Source organism: Amphibalanus amphitrite, unplaced genomic scaffold (assembly GCF_019059575.1).
Source record: "Amphibalanus amphitrite isolate SeventyFive unplaced genomic scaffold, NRLGWU_Aamphi_draft 000066F_arrow, whole genome shotgun sequence".
Taxonomy (NCBI): domain Eukaryota; kingdom Metazoa; phylum Arthropoda; class Thecostraca; order Balanomorpha; family Balanidae; genus Amphibalanus; species Amphibalanus amphitrite.
The window spans coordinates 1,278,267-1,295,549 of NW_024881562.1; the positions used below are offsets into that span (position 1 = coordinate 1,278,267).

The 17,283-nt window shown below is 45.8% G+C and overlaps 1 protein-coding gene across 2 annotated transcripts; it reads right to left on the reverse strand.

Moving 5' to 3' along the window:
* Nucleotides 1-96: 96 nt before the first annotated feature.
* LOC122378883 (purine nucleoside phosphorylase-like) lies at nucleotides 97-14,754 on the reverse strand. Of its 2 annotated transcripts, XM_043360515.1 has the most exons (7): nucleotides 14,334-14,556; nucleotides 5,942-6,061; nucleotides 4,990-5,084; nucleotides 4,124-4,302; nucleotides 3,469-3,644; nucleotides 2,931-3,121; nucleotides 97-1,364 (listed from the first exon to the last, which is right to left on the reverse strand). In XM_043360515.1, exons 1-7 carry the CDS (start codon nucleotides 14,501-14,503, stop codon nucleotides 1,162-1,164), a joined length of 1,134 nt encoding a protein of 377 aa, XP_043216450.1. In that variant the 5' UTR covers nucleotides 14,504-14,556; the 3' UTR covers nucleotides 97-1,161. The 2 variants fall into 2 exon arrangements, with proteins under 2 accessions (XP_043216450.1, XP_043216451.1); XM_043360516.1 differs by lacking the exon at nucleotides 5,942-6,061 and having other exon boundaries at nucleotides 14,334-14,754.
* Between the last annotated feature and the right edge of the window lie 2,529 nt (nucleotides 14,755-17,283).

A 17,283-nucleotide genomic window follows, 5' to 3' on the forward strand; every position in this document is an offset into this window, starting at 1 on the left:
TCGTTGTTTACGAGAATCATTCGCTCTGCCAGCCGAGCTTCAGGACAAACAAGAATGATGAAGGAGTACTTTGCAGTATCCTCAGCTAAACACACATTATTCAATAAAGACGATATCAATTTATTATACCATTTACACGTTGCCATCATGCACAAGCAACAAATGGAGACGTGAACAAGACACACAACGTTCTTTCAACCGATGTACATGCTTCTAATGAACATTGCACAGAGCGACGAGAAATGCAGAAACATGGAACAAAACGTGCCTACATCAAGGAAAACATTATGAATGCATTGGTCCGCCTGAGATTTTGAATAAATGTCACAGAAGCCATAAAATGCTGATTTTCTCAGCGATAATGAGACGCAAAAGATGAGAAAGACAGAGACGAACACCAAAAGCATCATCGCATTTTGATTGTTTTCAAGGCAGCAATTAAAAGCAGGTGGAAAATAACAGTTACATAAAACGGAAAACCGTGTAAATGCGCTTACAAAAACTACGAGCTGCTAATGCACCGGAAGTTCTGAGTTTTGATTTAGGCTGCTCATCATTGTTCGAGACATTGGGAATGTTTCAGACCAGAGGCTGGCACTACGCATGATATGAACACACTAAATAACATATACGACGCTAAACAAGTCACTACTGGAATCATTGCCTCATCAAAGCGAGGCGGATAGGTACCCAATCGTCTTTTGCGTGCTACCGAAATACAAAAGGGCAGTTGCTACAAGCCATATACTTTTTGATTATGTGGAATGCATTTCTATGGAATGCATCGAACAATCAATTAAAAAAAGATACTTCTTTCACCTGACAACGAGAGGGACAATGCTGAAGCTTTGCAGAGGTTCACTCTGAAGTCCCAAATAACGAAGTCTGGCCTCTGCGGTTGGGCTGAGCCTATAACCAGTAAAACTCCAACTCAATTTTAGCCAGCTCCAAACAACAGTTTAGCTTAAGCTCGATCGTGCCACCCGCTTTTCCACTACCTCTCCTGCACCCCAGCCTCGGCTCTCGTCATAGTCTTTGCTTCAGCCTCTGTCACACCTCCTCAAGAAGACTAGACACCAGATAGCTCTTTATGAGCCACGCAGGAAGCCTAGCGGGGCCCGTGGGCTCTCACATGACCGGCGAACGGCCCCGGGTGGGCCCTCACTGGGCCATGCGGGCCGCCATGCGCCCCACCAGCTCCTGTAGGTGGTGTTTGCGGGCGTTGGCAGCGGCGATCACCTCCTCGTGGTTGGCCTCCTCGTCCGAGTCCCACTCCATGATGCATTTGTTGGTGACCAGGCTGAACGCGAACACGCGCATACCGCAGTGGCGCGCCACCACCACCTCAGCCACCGTGCTCATGCCTGTCGGAGGGCCGAGTCAGGTCACATCAGGCCGTGTCAGGTCACATCAAGCCGTGTCAGGTCACATCAGGTCGGGTCAGACTGAGCCGCGAGAGGACGGCACTTCACCCGTCCATTGCCGGTGGCGGTCTAAATTGGGACCGCAAATGGAATGCTGCGCCGTCGGACATCGGTGCCCTCCGGCACAGTCTACATTCTCCATGACTGCGGCGCCCAGCTGCCGCCGGCAGGCCACAGTTAGTTTGAGCGATTTTTTTCGCTTTTATGCGTGTGGTTACTGTGAATGTTTCTTATTCATAGCCCTTGGCCTTCAGATTATCAAATGAAGCATGTGAGCCGTCGGTCTTTGCATAAACAAGTGCAAAAATACGCTTTTCAGAAGAAGTCGTTTATGAAAGAAACCTCAAGTTTCAAGTCCACTGTCATTACCAAACGTCCGATACTGCAGCATAAATATTTGATTTGCCCAGATCTCCAGAGATCATTTGCAATAATTGCTCAATTCATGCGCATATCTATTTGACTGGAAACAGTCCGCAACCACGCAACATGCGTAAGCTTTTAGATAACGACCAAACATAAGATTCTGGTATGAAATGCGCATTCGTATTTGCGCATTTTCGGTTTCGGTTATCTAGAACTACATATAGTTTTAGAATGAATGCGGAATATAAGAAACGAGTTGTTTTATTAAAGCTTATCTTACACACTTATATGACATCCGTTTTAATGACGCTCTTTTGTCATCATGTGTGCCATCACAAACGAGCATGAAGTAAGCAATTTATATCTTCAAAAGATTTTGCCATACGCTTTGCTACACACTGATTCTCATTCGTAATGGTCAGTTACGAAATTCGCAAACAAAATCTTAGTTTTCATATTCTTTGTAGCTAGCGGCTAGATCTCGACACTCAAAGCCTGTCTCATTAGACTCTAAAATTGCACCAAAAGGCTCGGTTCTTTTAGCTGGTGCGATTGTCGAGCCCATGAAAGTCAAACGTGTCTGTAATCACAACATCCACCGGGCTCCCGGATAGATCCCAAAGTTAGCTGATGAGACCACAGCTCTAATTGCGGCTTAGTTTAGAAAGCGCGGCGGATTCTACCGCTCTCGCCGGTCACAATGTTCTATGTGATTGTGGAGTTGGTGTGTGGTCTGTCCATGACAGCGATGGGAGCTCACGTGGTTAAGTCCTCGCCCGCGGCCTCACAGAAGCCTCTCGGCCACTCGTGTGACGGAGAAGGGGAGGGGAGGCTATCAGCTGACGAACAGCGAGGGACGGTGCAAAGATCGATGGAAACGCCGGCCGTGGGCGAGGGGGACTGAGGCGGAGAGGGAAACGCGTGCAAGCACCGCGAGCGTCGGCCGAGAACGGCAGGAAAATGGACCGAAGCACAGATGGCATAACGTGATGAGCAGTGTTTGAGCTGCGACGTCCAGACCCTATCTCAACGATAAGCTACGGTTTATTCAAACGATTCACAAATAATATTAATATACTCGTACATAAGCGATGCAGCTCGTTCAATGCAATCAATACCGAAATATTCCCCGAAACTTACCGACGGCGTCGGCGCCGAGCAGCCGGAGCAGCCGCAGCTCGGCCACCGTCTCGTAGGAGGGTCCCCCGAGCATGACGTACACACCCTCGTGGACGCTCTCCTCGATACCCATCTCCTTCACCACGTTCTTGGCCTCCTGACGAAGCTGTTTGTCGTAGGCGTTCGACATGCCCGGGAACCGAGGCCCGAAACTGCGACAGAAAACAAGTGGCGTTTTGAGAAATGTCTAGGCATTGATGTCTGTTATATTATTTTTAAGTGACATTTTTGCCACCGTCGCAAAATGAATAGGCCAGCACCAAGTTCCCGAAGATATACAGTCCCAGCTTGGTAGTTCAGCAAAAATAATTGGTCTCCCTAGGAACATCTGTCACAGCACGCTGACGTCAAACAAACCCTGTTCAGCAACAAAAGGTCATAGAAATTCAGAACAGATCGTTAGCAGATTCTGTTCGATTACGAGCTTTACAACACACACCCAGACCTAATGAATACCAAATGACTTTCAATCCCGCTCGGCAGCCGAGTTAACACTCACTTCTCGTCATTTTTGCCGACGAGTGGGGAGTTTCCGGCGAATCCCGGAATGTTGATGTGGTCCTTGATGAGCATCACGTCTCCGACGTGGTACTTGTCGTTGATGCCGCCGGCGGCGTTGGTGACTATGACGCTGTTGACGCCGACCAGCTTCATCACTCTGATCGGCATCGCCGTCTGTCGGGAGGGAGGATGTGCTGTGTGACCTGGGACGTCAGTACTGTGTGCCGGCAGAGACCAGATGAAAAACTTCCGAAATCCGGATCATGTTCGTTCAGACATTGCATGCATGCGTATGACGCTAGGTTGTTTGCATATGATAGGCAAGTCCAATGTGATATTGCGACTTCGATCGAACGCTCGATAAGATTGGACTGTGTGTTTTGGCTAGTGCCCTCGTGTCCCCTACACCGTGTGATCAGGAAAGCTGGCGGCCTGTAGGTACTGCACTGCGGCACACATGGTGGCTGACGTAACATGATTGTGTTCGCTATGAAGGTACCGAAATCTCCATTTTGTCTCTCTTGAACTGTTTGTCTCATGGTTCATTCATGCAGCCGTATGCACGTCAAGCTTCCAAGACCAAAGGCCTCAGCAATGCCTTGTCTCATCACGCCACAGAATACTCCCTCCATCGGGAGGGAGACGGGACTTACCTTCCATAGTGGGTATCCCTCGTAGCTGTGGAAACGACCCTTCATACACATGACGGGCACGCCGTTCAGGAGACCGAACACGACCTGACCGTCATGGCCGGCCACCGTCGACACAGGAAAGTTGGGGATCTTCTCGTAAGGGAACGCCTCGCGCTCCTTCAGGTGGTCCACCAGGCTGCCTGAAAACGGGGACAGTAGGTTCAGAAAGAGAGTGAGGGCAACGTGACGATAAAAAAGATGTGTAACGGGCCATGCAAAAGGTAACATGCATTACAGCAGTTCGGTAAAAAAGGCCTAAGGAAACGGTTGATAAAAGTAAGATGCTTGGAACATGGAGGCTGCATTGCAAAGGCTTTTTTGTCACATTGTCCATTGCCCAATTTATACGCTATTGATAAGACATACGATCACGATTGATATTTTGATAACAGTACACACTATTGATTGATAGGTACAGGGACCCGCAGTTGCTACTGTACAGCGACCCTGAGTAAATTGTCCCAGCACCCTCACAGGGAACAACGATAAGCTGTCAGAGGGTACTCACAGGAAACCTCAGCTGCTCTTCTACAGGGACCAGCAGTCGATATCAATGTTATCGGTTGTTACTGGACAGGACAGACGGTTAGACTTGGGGTTCGTGTACAGTAGCAACTGCGGGTCCCCGTACTACAAATATCATACAAGCCCTTCGCTATGGACGTCAGTTAACTCCTCTTTGATGGAGAGTCCAGCACCGAAGGCCCTTATTCCACATGGTCCTTGAATGCATGGCTTAGGAAAGTTCGCTGGTCCAGCTTTAATTCCCAGAGGCATGTCATTTCAGCGGCTAAAACGAGGGCTGCCGATACGTGGCACGCACTGACCTAGTCCCGATCCACAGACGATACCGATGGCAGGACGGTGCTTGGTCCTCTCCAAGAGGTAGTTGGCGCTGATGCTGATGGTGTTGTAGTCAAACCTGAGGGAAATCAAGTGGGTCGTCATAATCAGATCCTCGGGTGCAGGCAAATATCGTATCACGGGTAAATTTGACGACGAACCATGCTGCCTAGAGCTTGGAATTGTCTAAAATATGCCATGGAAGCCTTAGCCCTTAGGTGATGCGTCTTGTGTCTTTGACGTAGATGATGAAAAACCGTAATTGTTCACAACATTGTACGTCGGAACATGATCACAAAGTCAAACAGATAAGCAGTGGTGACCTTCCTTTGCACATCAAAGAGAATAATCCCAAGGTGCATCATTAAATATAAACATACTTGACGGACGTCATGCAAGGATCCGAGGTGAATCAGCACATGCGGTAAAACCCCAGGGTCACAGCAGATTCAGTTATGCAGCACCCAGCCATCACAATGACATTCACTGACCCACTTGCATCCTTGACTGGTGACGTCAGTTGTCGTACTGACGTCATCAGAACGCCTACTTACGTCACAATTGCGCGCTGGCGGACGTACCCGCAGGAGTTTCCCCGAATGTCATAGCGCGGCGCACGACGGCTGCGTTTAGCGCTAATTCTAGAGAAGCAAGTGAAAGGCTGCTACGTGATATTGCGACGGTAAGGGCTAGAAGCGCGCTCTGAACGCGTTCACTGGAGGTAGACACGATACGGTGGTGGTGTACGAGGGTAGATGCTTACAAAAGGGCCAGTACTTGCAGTCATGGGGTGCGCACTGACGGTAAGACGAGTATTGTTGCTGGGATGGGTACCTTACTATTTGTGCGGTGGCAAAAGTATGACCACTGAGAAGGGTGCTTAGGTACTACTTACGACGGTACGCATTCCGATGCAGTGGTTAGTCGCGTACTTACGCCGCCTCGCCGGGAAGGGTGTGCTCCAGGCACATGCTGCCACCACCGGAGGCCAGCGCCCTCAGAGGTCGGGGAGACCCCTTGTCCGGCTCCGCGGCGCGGAACTCCAGGTCGGAGGCCCTGTGTGGCCGTGCGGTTAGAGCAGTTAGAAATCAGTGGTCCAAGCGGGGGAGCTCCCGTTAGTAAGTGGGCCCCAGGCTAGTTAGTGTTCTGCTCCCGGTCAGAAAAGTCGGTCTCTGGCTACTAAGATGTTAGTAGATAGACCCATTAAACTGAGTATGTACGTCACGGCACACGACCGCTACATGCCCCTCACAGTCACAGCATGTTTGTATGAAATTGCAGTCATTTTCAAACACTCTATCACATCCCACATGCAGTTATTACATCATGCACTTGGTTAGAAATTACTGGGAAGTGGCGCAAATGAGAGCTGGCGTATGGACGAGAGATTTATCTGTACATACCTACCTAAACTTTTTTTTGCATTGCAATGACGACATATTTTCGCTCCATCAGGTAATTTCATTTTCATGTTATGGCCGGATTCGGATTTTTTTATTCTAATTTCCTGCTAAGTCTATAAACTTAAATGTTTCAATGTTCGAGACAAAATTTTTGTTAAAAACGATATTAAATTCAGCTCTGCTGTATACCATGTTATCTATCATGCACTCAATGTCGACTTCCCTTCCATAATCAGACAGATCAAGCTTCGTTAAATGTTCACTTGCCTAACATACTCCAGATGACATTGCCTCCCAGTGTCTCTGTTTATCTTCCACAGTTTGTCAGAGAACCCTGTTATCTTTGTGTGCGCTATCTGAACGTGTTTCTGCGTGTCGTCTGTCATGGCGAATGGCGATGGATCATGTTTGGAAAAATATTCGTTTACTTTTCAGTACCGTAAAGGTTCAAACCACCACGCACCATCTTTTGACTAAATAGGGCTGGTAGAATTAAACTTCTCTCAGTTTGACTGTGTCCACTGGCTCCCGTTGGTATCCACTTCCTTGTGTAGACAATAAAAGATATAGGTATGTCTGCGTCCAAGCTATGTTGTTACTTGTCACTTTGTGAAATAAAAGAAATGTTTCAAGGCTCAATGTTTTTGCTTTTGCACATGGGCATTCCTACATAATTGGACCAATGGACAAACAATACGGAGATTGCAGTTGCGGCACACTCCACGAGCGATTCGTGCGTTCCAAATGTCCGAACAAGTAAATGGTGTTACGATTTGCCGTCTGGGCTTCTGCCTAATGCTCACTGTCACCAGGCGAACGTCTTATCTGAAGTTCCCGAGCGGAAGACATGGCACCGAGAGGCCCGTGCACGTGCAGAACCCCTCTTCCAGGGCCGTCCCGGGTCCCGCCCCCCGCACCACGTCAGAATGATGACCTTCTTGGAAGGGCATCCAACCGACTACACGTCATCCACGGGCTGCGCCGTTCCGTTAAAGGGACCCTCCCACTTAAACATTAGATTTGAGTTGAGATAGCCAAAATGGGGTCCCTGGCTCACAATTACCGGTTTCGGCACTCACAACATCGAGAAATGCCTTAAATAGGAAATATTGAATTTCAAAATTGCAGCATTTTGATTCAGAGGGGCTAATGCATAGGTATACCCCTCTGAATGTGTGACGTCAGCGCAGATATCTAACGATTTTTAAATGTTTGACTAAAACGTTTTGTAGCACGCGGTGGTATATGCTGCTTTGCGCGCAATAAGTGCCGCACTTTCAGCTGCCAAACTATTGTTTCCAAATAAAGTCGCTAGGAACAGCGGAGATCCCAAAAAGTAAACAAAAGTAAAAGTCTAATATCTTGAAAACCGGTGAATATTTTTCGGTGAAATTTGGTAGATATTAGTTTTCGCTCTTTCTGAACCGAGCGACATCACTTTCATGCCAATTCATAAACTTTTTGAAGGTGGGAGGGTCCCTTTAAAGAGGACAGCCCCGGTAAGTAGGTGTGTATGTATGTATACGACAAGGTTTTTGTCGTATGGGCAGACCTGTTCCAGATCTCAACACTTCCAGTGTTTATTTTCATTTTTAAACGTGTTTTTATACCACGTTCCATACACGAGCTATTATATATCGTTTATGAAATATGAATCTTTGTTCCAGCTTCGGTTTTCATATCATATCATATCAGTGTATTTAAACCTTCCACAAGGTGGCTTTTACGGTTTAGCGTCAGTACAATGGGTATACAAAGATAAGCGAGTAATAGACAAGTAAAAGCATACAATGTAAATTAAGAACGAATTAAAACTAACATATACATCAGAGCACACTCGATAAAATACATCAGGCACTTTTAATGATAGCTTTAAAAGCTGCCATCGACGTCGCGGTTCGCGCTGCTGGTGCGAGCCGGTTCCATGCCGCCGCCGCTCGGTATGAAAAGTGTTTCTGTGCCACCGTCAATCTGCGTCGCGGTAGCTGCAGGCTACACTCCACAGACCCTCGGGTTTCTCGACTAGACACGGTTTCGCGCGGGACAAACATATTTCGTACATCGGTTGGCACTCCCTCCGAATTTAACGCATTATATGTTTTTACTGCGTTTCAATAAGGTCATCGCTGCTGTTGAATTCCGGTCACCAGAATCTATCTGATAAGCCCCGTTCACTGGACATCATTGAACGTATTGGTGACTTTTCCGAGCTCGGACAGACGGCTGAACCGAACGATGACTGCTAATACGAGAGCCGCCCAGTGAGTTTCCTCGAAATGATATCAGTAAAATGACCGTCACTGGACCGCCGGCATCCGGGAAGCAGCATATATGGACGAGTTGAGATGTTGACCTTTCAGCAGTGTTTGGAGTATCTGCCGTCTCCGGCATCTCCAGTATCCGCTGCTCGCCAGACTCAGCAACCAGTCGGTGTGTTCGATACGGCTTATCGAGCCGACCGCTGCTGTTAGAGGGCCTGCCGGTACAGGCCTTGGACCGAGATGAAATGACATTAGTTACGTTAGGTTAGGACCGAGATCACATGGCAACAGGCAGCTCCACTGCAGAATTCGGGAGGCGTCTCCACTGCAAACCGGATGCTTCGCTATTGGACACCGGAGTGCATCATCTGATCTCAAGGAACGTACAGAGAACTTAATGAGCTTCTATGATCTTACCACTCGCAATGATTTAGTCCTGCAACCATGGAGATGTTCAGTTCTGCCTCCAGTCGTTGATTTTATGCTGTTCTTTTTCATGTTCGTCGACAAAGTAAAAAAGCGGTCTCGCAACTTTTGAAACAGAGTCTTTACGAGTACAGTGAAAGTCCGGATACTGTTTCTTATTCCTCGGATATATATAAGATGAACATTTGCTCATCAGCCAGGAATGACCTAACCCTATCGCGCTACCATCAGTAGCCCGGTCATGGTGACTTCATACTCGAACCGTTTCCCGACAATATAGCGTTACCCTGGTAACAGTGACCTGCTGGTTTTTGCACCCTTCTGCTGGCTGTCTGGCTCCCGGCAGCTCCCGCAGTCTGTTTTCCTCCCGGAGACAGCGGCCATCTTTCCGTAGGGACGGGTTCTGGACATTGGACAGTGTTGGCCAGTAACGAGCGTTTGCTGTTCGGGCAGAAGTCTAGTGCGGCTCAGACAGTGGCCCCAGGACAGATTACGAGAGGATCAATAGACCAGTGATGAGTGACGCAATGGTCCTCAGATGGTCCTACGACAGATTATTACGTGTTTATCAAATAAACAAGTGACGAATTATCAATGCCCGCCATCCGCACCTATTCGAGTGGTATGGTGAAATTTAAAACGTGCCTTTTCACACTTCACTTATTTCATGCAGTACATTGCCTGCTGTCTCCACTTCATCAAGACTACCGGACATCTCAGTCCGCAGCGAGATAGCCAATTCTTATATCAAACGCCTTCACCGATATCCTTGGTAATAAAAGACGTTTACATGATGCAAATGATTGGATTTGTTATTGGCTAACTTAATTAGGCTTATGAGGTAAATTAAATTTCGCCTCACTGGGTAAAAGGATGTAGTGCTATTTCAGAGTCTCTAAAGATTAGGATTTCAGATGAGTGATGGATAGTGCCTATGTATATGACCTGATTGGGCCACATCAAAAGAAGCATGGCCTGGTGCCCAACAATTTCAGACATCGTAACAAATTAGAAACTGGGAAGAACAGTCGGCAATTAGTTGTATCATTTAGCCCGTTACCACGATATCCAATGGCGGGTTCGTCTGAAGGCATTTTTTTCAGTCAAAAGGCGAGCCATGACATATTTTCGAATCGGGTGATATAACTAGTGTCATACAAATCAATTACTGTAACCGAAGGTTTGTGTTGGTTTTTCGCGAATAACTCGCGTAAAAAGCGGCCGATCGCGACGAAACTTTCAGTACCCTCGCATTGATCAATTTTACACCTACCCTGTAAATTTCATGACCCTGACCCAAATGACCTTTGACCTGTGACCTCTTTTCCGAGACCATGTTTGGCCGGAATCGCGATTTCGCGTATGTCGGCTCGCACTAGCCGCGTGTTTGCAAGCTTTTTGTGGTTTCAAACGTTCAAACATGTGATTTGATGTTACTCCCGTGTGTGTCAAGGTCACCTGAAGGTCAGGTCAGGTCATTGACCTTTGGTGACCTCGGGTGACCTCGGGTCACTTAACACTTTTTCGAGTTTTACATGTTTCTAGGCTAGTTTTTGGAGCTGAATTCGAATTTAGCAACCATTTGAACATTTACGAAGTAGTTTTGGTGACTTCGTAACATGTTACGAAGCTGTCAGAGGCGGTTGACACGTACTACGATTACCCGTCACGACGCCTACTGGTTGACCTGACCTGACCTGACCCGACCTGGTCTAAATGCTTCAAGACATCATCTGTGATCAAAACTAACACGATATTCGTGATCAGCACCCCGAAAAACCCCTTAGCAGCCAGACATGTGCTTGGATCCGGAAAAATGGATCTGAGATCCGATCCCATGGATCCCGATCCGAGATCCATTCAGATCATAGATCCAACCCCTCAATTTTGTCGAGAGATCTATTGGGATCATAGATCTGACCCTTCAATTTTGTCGCTAGATCCACTCGGATCATAGATCTGGCTCCCCAATTTTGTCGTGAGATCCGTTGGGATCATAGCTCATACATAGGTGCTCAAAATGTTAACAACTTTCTTTCATAAGAAGTTATGAATACCAAAGTATGGTTAGAAACAAACAATCTTATACAAAGACCATATTAGTAAAGGCATCCAGTTACATTATACAGAATACAAAATAAAGGAGGCTCATGACGGTCACAACTTGAGAGAATTGAGTGACATGAAGATTGTTCACAGTTCACATACCAACAGAAAAGTTTGCATTAACAATTAACATAGAGGTAAGTCAAAGTAATGACTAATGAACAATACATAACTAGGTACCTACCACATCACAATTCATGTTAGAATCTACATAATGATATTGATAAGACAATCTCATTGATCTTGCATTAGACAACCATGAGGCTTTCCAGTTTCCAGCTACCACAATTGATTGATAAACAATAAAAGATGATACTGACACATGTGGCTTGGTTAGGTAAAGGTATTTCAATCTATTGAAAGAAATATTTGATAAAATAAACTGAGATATAAACAAAAGTATAAAAATATTCAACAGCCTGCGGAAGCGATGGGAAGCGAAATATCAATTGTAATGGCTTGGATATTTACCGTAAAATGATTATTCAGTATCTAAATTGAACTCGTGACGTCATTTCAAATAACAAATGAGCTAGGCGTTCTACCTTCGAGTATAATGAAAATAAATAAAAAATCAAACTGGAAATTCAAAAGTCTGGAGCCTTTTTTTAAAGAATGTACATTTTTTCTGCCTCACATGATTTTACGATACGATTGTTTGTGAATATCATCTTTGTAGCGTTGAACTTAATGACGTAAACGTAAGCTGAAACGGTATTATATGGCCCTGAGCGGTGTGCGCCTTGCATCTTAATTTTATTCACTTTTCAAAAGAATAACAATATCTTACGTCATTAGTTTAGAGGGCCTATTACGGGGAATCTTTTGGAATCATTACGGTCTTGGTCAAATTAAGATTTTTCATTGGTCAAACGATAATGACGTAATAAAACCATATTACCAAAACGTGAGCTGTGAATTTCGTTTGTCTTTTTTGGGAGGCTCTCTCATAACAAAAGCACAGCATGGCACCACACGTGGCAGCTGGCAGGATGCCAAAAGTGGCCAAAAGTAGGTAATCTGAAGAAGTTGATGCCATTTTTGAACTTGTAATTTTATTAGGGAAGTATTAGAGGTTGGTTGCTATTCTTACTAAATCGAAATTGTGTTGCACATACTAATAGCTCATATGAACATTCTGGATTGGGATTTCATACCTGGCAGAAGTGGATTGCTGGATTATTTTTAACAAAACTGACCTATTTGGCTTCCAGGTTTGATTTCCTAACATCTGTCCATAGGCGGCAGAACAGGGGGGGGGGTGTGGCACCAGGGTACAGTGCCCCCCATAGAGTTTGGCATTTTAGCATTAGCCCTACTGGCGTTGCAGAAAGAATGGGACCAAAATGAAAATCTGCAGTGCCCTGCTGCCACTGCATCTGTCTGTACTGTTTGTTCTTTGAATTAAAGTGGCTGTAGCTTGTTGATAAGATTGTCATCAGTGCTGTCATGAAAAAGTTACAATTGGTCACAAAAAGTAGCAATATGCATGTTCTTGGTTTATTTTAAATGTAGTACAAATGTTGTTTATTTAAATTCAAATTTAATGATGATACCTAATGATCACAAGTGGTCTTAACCAATAACCATGTCCACAAGTGATAATTCTCAATTGTATTGCACTGTAAGGTGTACAATTATGTAGGATAAGGGTTTCATTGGCTACATGTTGTCGTGAGATCCATACAGATCATAGGTCCTCCACAAATTTTAGCCCGCTGGATCCACAGAGATCATAGATCCGACCCCTAAATTTTGTCGAGAGATCCATTCAGATCATAGATCCAACCCCTGAATTTTGTCGAGAGATCCACTCGGATCATAGATCCAACCCCTCTATTTTGTCGAGAGATCTACTGAGATCATAGATCCAGCTCTCGGATCCAAGCACATGTCTGTTAGCAGCCACACTTTACGACTTTCTAACAGGTCCCGATTTTCCCGACTTTGGGTCATTGACCTGACCTGGAAGGTCAACCAATGACCTAGGACCTTAAAATTGGGTATCATCGGCTTCCTCTCGTCACGGGCAACACGCTCGTTTTTTCCGCGAAGCTCTAGCTCGATCAGGGGCCAAACGGCAAGGGGGGGTCCAACCGACCCCCCCCCCCCCTACACATTAGAAGCTGGCAAACGCCGCACACATGCGAGGGTTAAATTGTGTTTTCTATGGGAGATCAAACCTGCGTTCCCGGGCAATTTTACAGAAGCTGGCTGAGATCGTGAGCGCATTGTATAAATTATCCCAATGGTGTTATTATGTGGAAGGTAGCCCCTGAAAGCCACGGCGACCATCATTTGTTAATGTCATAGTCATTGCTATGGCGACGGTCAGTGTCGCTCGGACGCTGGTATCTTATCGTTTGTTGTGACATATGTTACATGTACTCAAGGGTCATAAGCGGTACAAACATACACATAACTACAGTGGTGCGATCTCAGAGTGGAATGACTGTGCTTTTATTTGGCGGTGCTGATTGGTGAGCTTTCTTACGAGAAAAGAAGAATAATAATAATATAAGAATAACCAGTAACCTCATAATATAAATCAGAAAAAGGAGCCAAAAAGTTATATTTAAAATTATCGAATATTTCGCTCCTGGAGCTTCGTCAGCGATAATTACAGAAAAACATATACGTTTTTTTGAACCACAATTACAATTTACACAAATAGGCACAATTTGAAACCACAATTACCGCACTTAGCTAGTTATACGATAATCGATTATATAGGCTGTAGTTATCAGCCACGGACAAAATTACAAAAAAATTGGTGGATTTTGCATCAGTGCTCAAATTCTCATGGACATAAACTTCAATTATCATGGCCACACTCTTGATCTAATTTCAACTTTTCACACACAATATTTTGGATAATAGACATTAAATAACATAAAATAAAACACAAATAGTATTTGGAAATTTTTGAACTCATGTTTACGGCTATAAAGAAGGTACCTCAAATCACAAAATAACCAATCGAATTATTTCAATCAGACAGCCACTAAAGAAAACTCTGGACCGAGCAAAATAAACCGAACCATATGTCCCGATACAGACCCATGCACCTGTCACCCAATGCACTCTTATACTGATATACAGCCGTGAGCGGGAGCCTCAGACCACACTCACGGTTCGGCGGCCATGGTTGCTGCGGCTGGCTGTCGGTCGAGCTGTCTTCTATATCGCCCGCGCTGCGTCGTCCGTCGGTACCGGTCCGTGAGCGTCCTGCCTCCGTCACGGCGCTGCTGCGACTGCAGTACGGCCGCGCCTCCGGCCGACCACAGGTCAAGCAGGGCCATCGCAAGGTCGGCGGGCGGACTATGCGCGCGCAGCGCACACCCCCGTCCGCGCTGCGACCCGACCAGACTTTCCATTGAGGCGATGTGCGCCGCGGTATGTGCGCCACACACACACACACACACTGGCTACCGACCGTCGAGCGGTGGTGGTGGGGTCTGCGTGACAGAGGGATATGTGATGGGTGGGGTGGGCGGTAGTCTGCGCGCCGTCGACAAGGACCTGCCTGAGGGACGGCTCCCCACTGCATTTCTCAGCGTGAGCTCCTATATAGAGCGAGGGCGCGGCATGAAGATGACGCAACGACTGACGCAACAGCAGAGTTTGTCTGTAGAAAATTAACGTTATGTCGTGACTTGACACACCGGAATCTGAAGAGATTGATTTTTCGTGAAAATGAGAAATGCACTACCTCTTAACCCTATTAGTGGCAGGGGGGGGGGGGTTGTTTTTATCCACCCCTCAGGTTTTTCGGGAATATCTCCGAAACCGCTGAAGCTACGATGCTGAAATTTTCTGACTTTTCCTAAAACTAAATTGGGCACATTCCCTGAAAATTTCAAGTTCATAACTGTACCAGGGGCGGCTCCAGAGCACTGGGAATTGGGGGTCCTATTCGTGAAGCGAGTCAATTGGGCGAAGATCACGATGCTGCACCAGTTTTACGAACAGTGAATGAAAGGTATCATGTGATAACATATACAAAGTTATTGTGCATCCTCTTTTGACACGTTTTTGCTATAATAGGCGGATCCAGGCGTCCAAAAAGGGGGTTATTTTTTACCTCCCAACATAGGTGCCCTGACACCGCCTATGCATGACCAATACAATTTTAGTCGTTCTCTCATAAGAAAATTGTAACATAACAAGACCATTGCCACCCTTTTTAGAAACAGTACCAACAAAAACCTTATTTACTATACTTATTGTGTACCCCCAATCTCAATGATCTGTATCCGCCTATGATTTTTGAAAATGCATATTTTTAGGATCCATGTGAATTCCTGGTTCATTCTCTATCGATCGGCAAAAGTTGCGTTAAGATTGGTTCAGAAACCTGGCCGTGATAAACAGTCTAAAATGTATCTGCAATTTGCCCGTTTTTACCCCCCTCTACCCCCCTATTGACATTTTTTAATTTTTTTTTTTTTTAGAAATGTAGATCACGTTGAGCCAAATCGAATGCCGTTTGAATTTTGAAAATCGGCCGGCTAGATCTCGAGATATCAAGGGGGGTCGTAAACAGCCCCCCCCCTGCCACTAATATGGGGTAGCCAGGAGCCTGCCACTAATAGGGTTAAAAAGCTTTCAGTCAGTGGCGTCAGTAGATATGTATACGGATATTTGTACCGTGGATTACCCTCTCAGTTTTCACACACGAACCGAGTCTTAGTGCCAAACACACGGGTCAAAGTCCGTTGACTGATATTTCCAGCCGATATCGACCGGCTTTGCCCAGCGTCTGATGCATAATTATCTACTATGTATTTCAGACCCCATGAGACCCTGTTTTTCGGCGATAATTTTTTCAGTTTTTGTCTAATTGGCTTGAAATTTTGACATTAGACATTTCAGCTCAAGCGCCAATTTTCATCAATATGGTCTCTTAACAAAATGTCAATATTTAGAGCACTTGTCATAGGCTCGTAATGCTAATTAGATTTTGCACCCGGATAGAGGCTCGTTCGCCACCGCAGCGGATTGGATGGGAGCGCTGGCCAATCACGTTGCGCCGGGCCCAACTAAACTCCGCCCACTGGCCGTGACCGCACTGGGTCTACGCAGGCTCAGTCGGCGGTAGCACCGCGGAGAGGTCGCACGGGGCCGCGCACTGGAAACATACATGGAATCGACAGGAAGTGTCTGAGCGAAAGCCTGCTCTTCATTTGGGGGAGTTGGTAACCGCTTCTCTCTTTTTGGAATATGAGCTTCGATCCAGCTCAGAATATGAAGAATAATCATAATAAGGATATTAACCTCCCCAGAACCAACCTTAAATAGAGAGCTGAGTTATGCACTATCTGAATATCTGAATGAATGTACATACATTCTGGCGCCTATCTCATGGTCAGGTCGTGCCACTATTCTGTCACCTATGACATCATGCGAAGCCTCTGCACTTACTCGAAAACATCGATATTGGTTGGCTGCGTCAATCGCTGTTTCTGATTTGAGGACGCTGTTACCTTTGCAGAAAACAACAGAGTAGGATGCTGAGTCGCGAGCAGTTCCGATTGCCTAAGACATCGCTCCACGAGCTGTGTTCGTAATTCGGGAAGCGTTGAGAAAGGAGCAGAAATGTGATGTGCGATTTATTGCGTATGGTAGAAATGTGACATCAGAATAAGGGAAACAAGCGCATACGCTAGTAAAGAAATCGCGTCTTTTTGTGAAACTGAAGTAACTTTTCAAGCTCTCCAATAGTGAGGCAGTAGGTTACTTACTTACAAGCTACAGGTATTTTAATTATTTGCAGTTCAACACGAAAGCCTGGGGTCAAGTCAGTCCGGTGACCTCAATCTAGCCAATTATAAAATGGGTTAGTTCTGAAGGTGTTCATGTTGCACCGCAATCGCATGAATCCATCTCAAGCATACGCATAAGCATAATATATTTCATATTGCAACCACACTTCTTAAATGCTATGGTGTAACTGTTTATCATGTCTTGCAAGTTTGACGTAGGCTGACCGACGTCTTGCATCAGTTCACAGTCAATTGACATCGACAGATTTTTTAAAGACGTTCAATCAAGAAAAAATGCAGTCACTAGCCCTGAACTT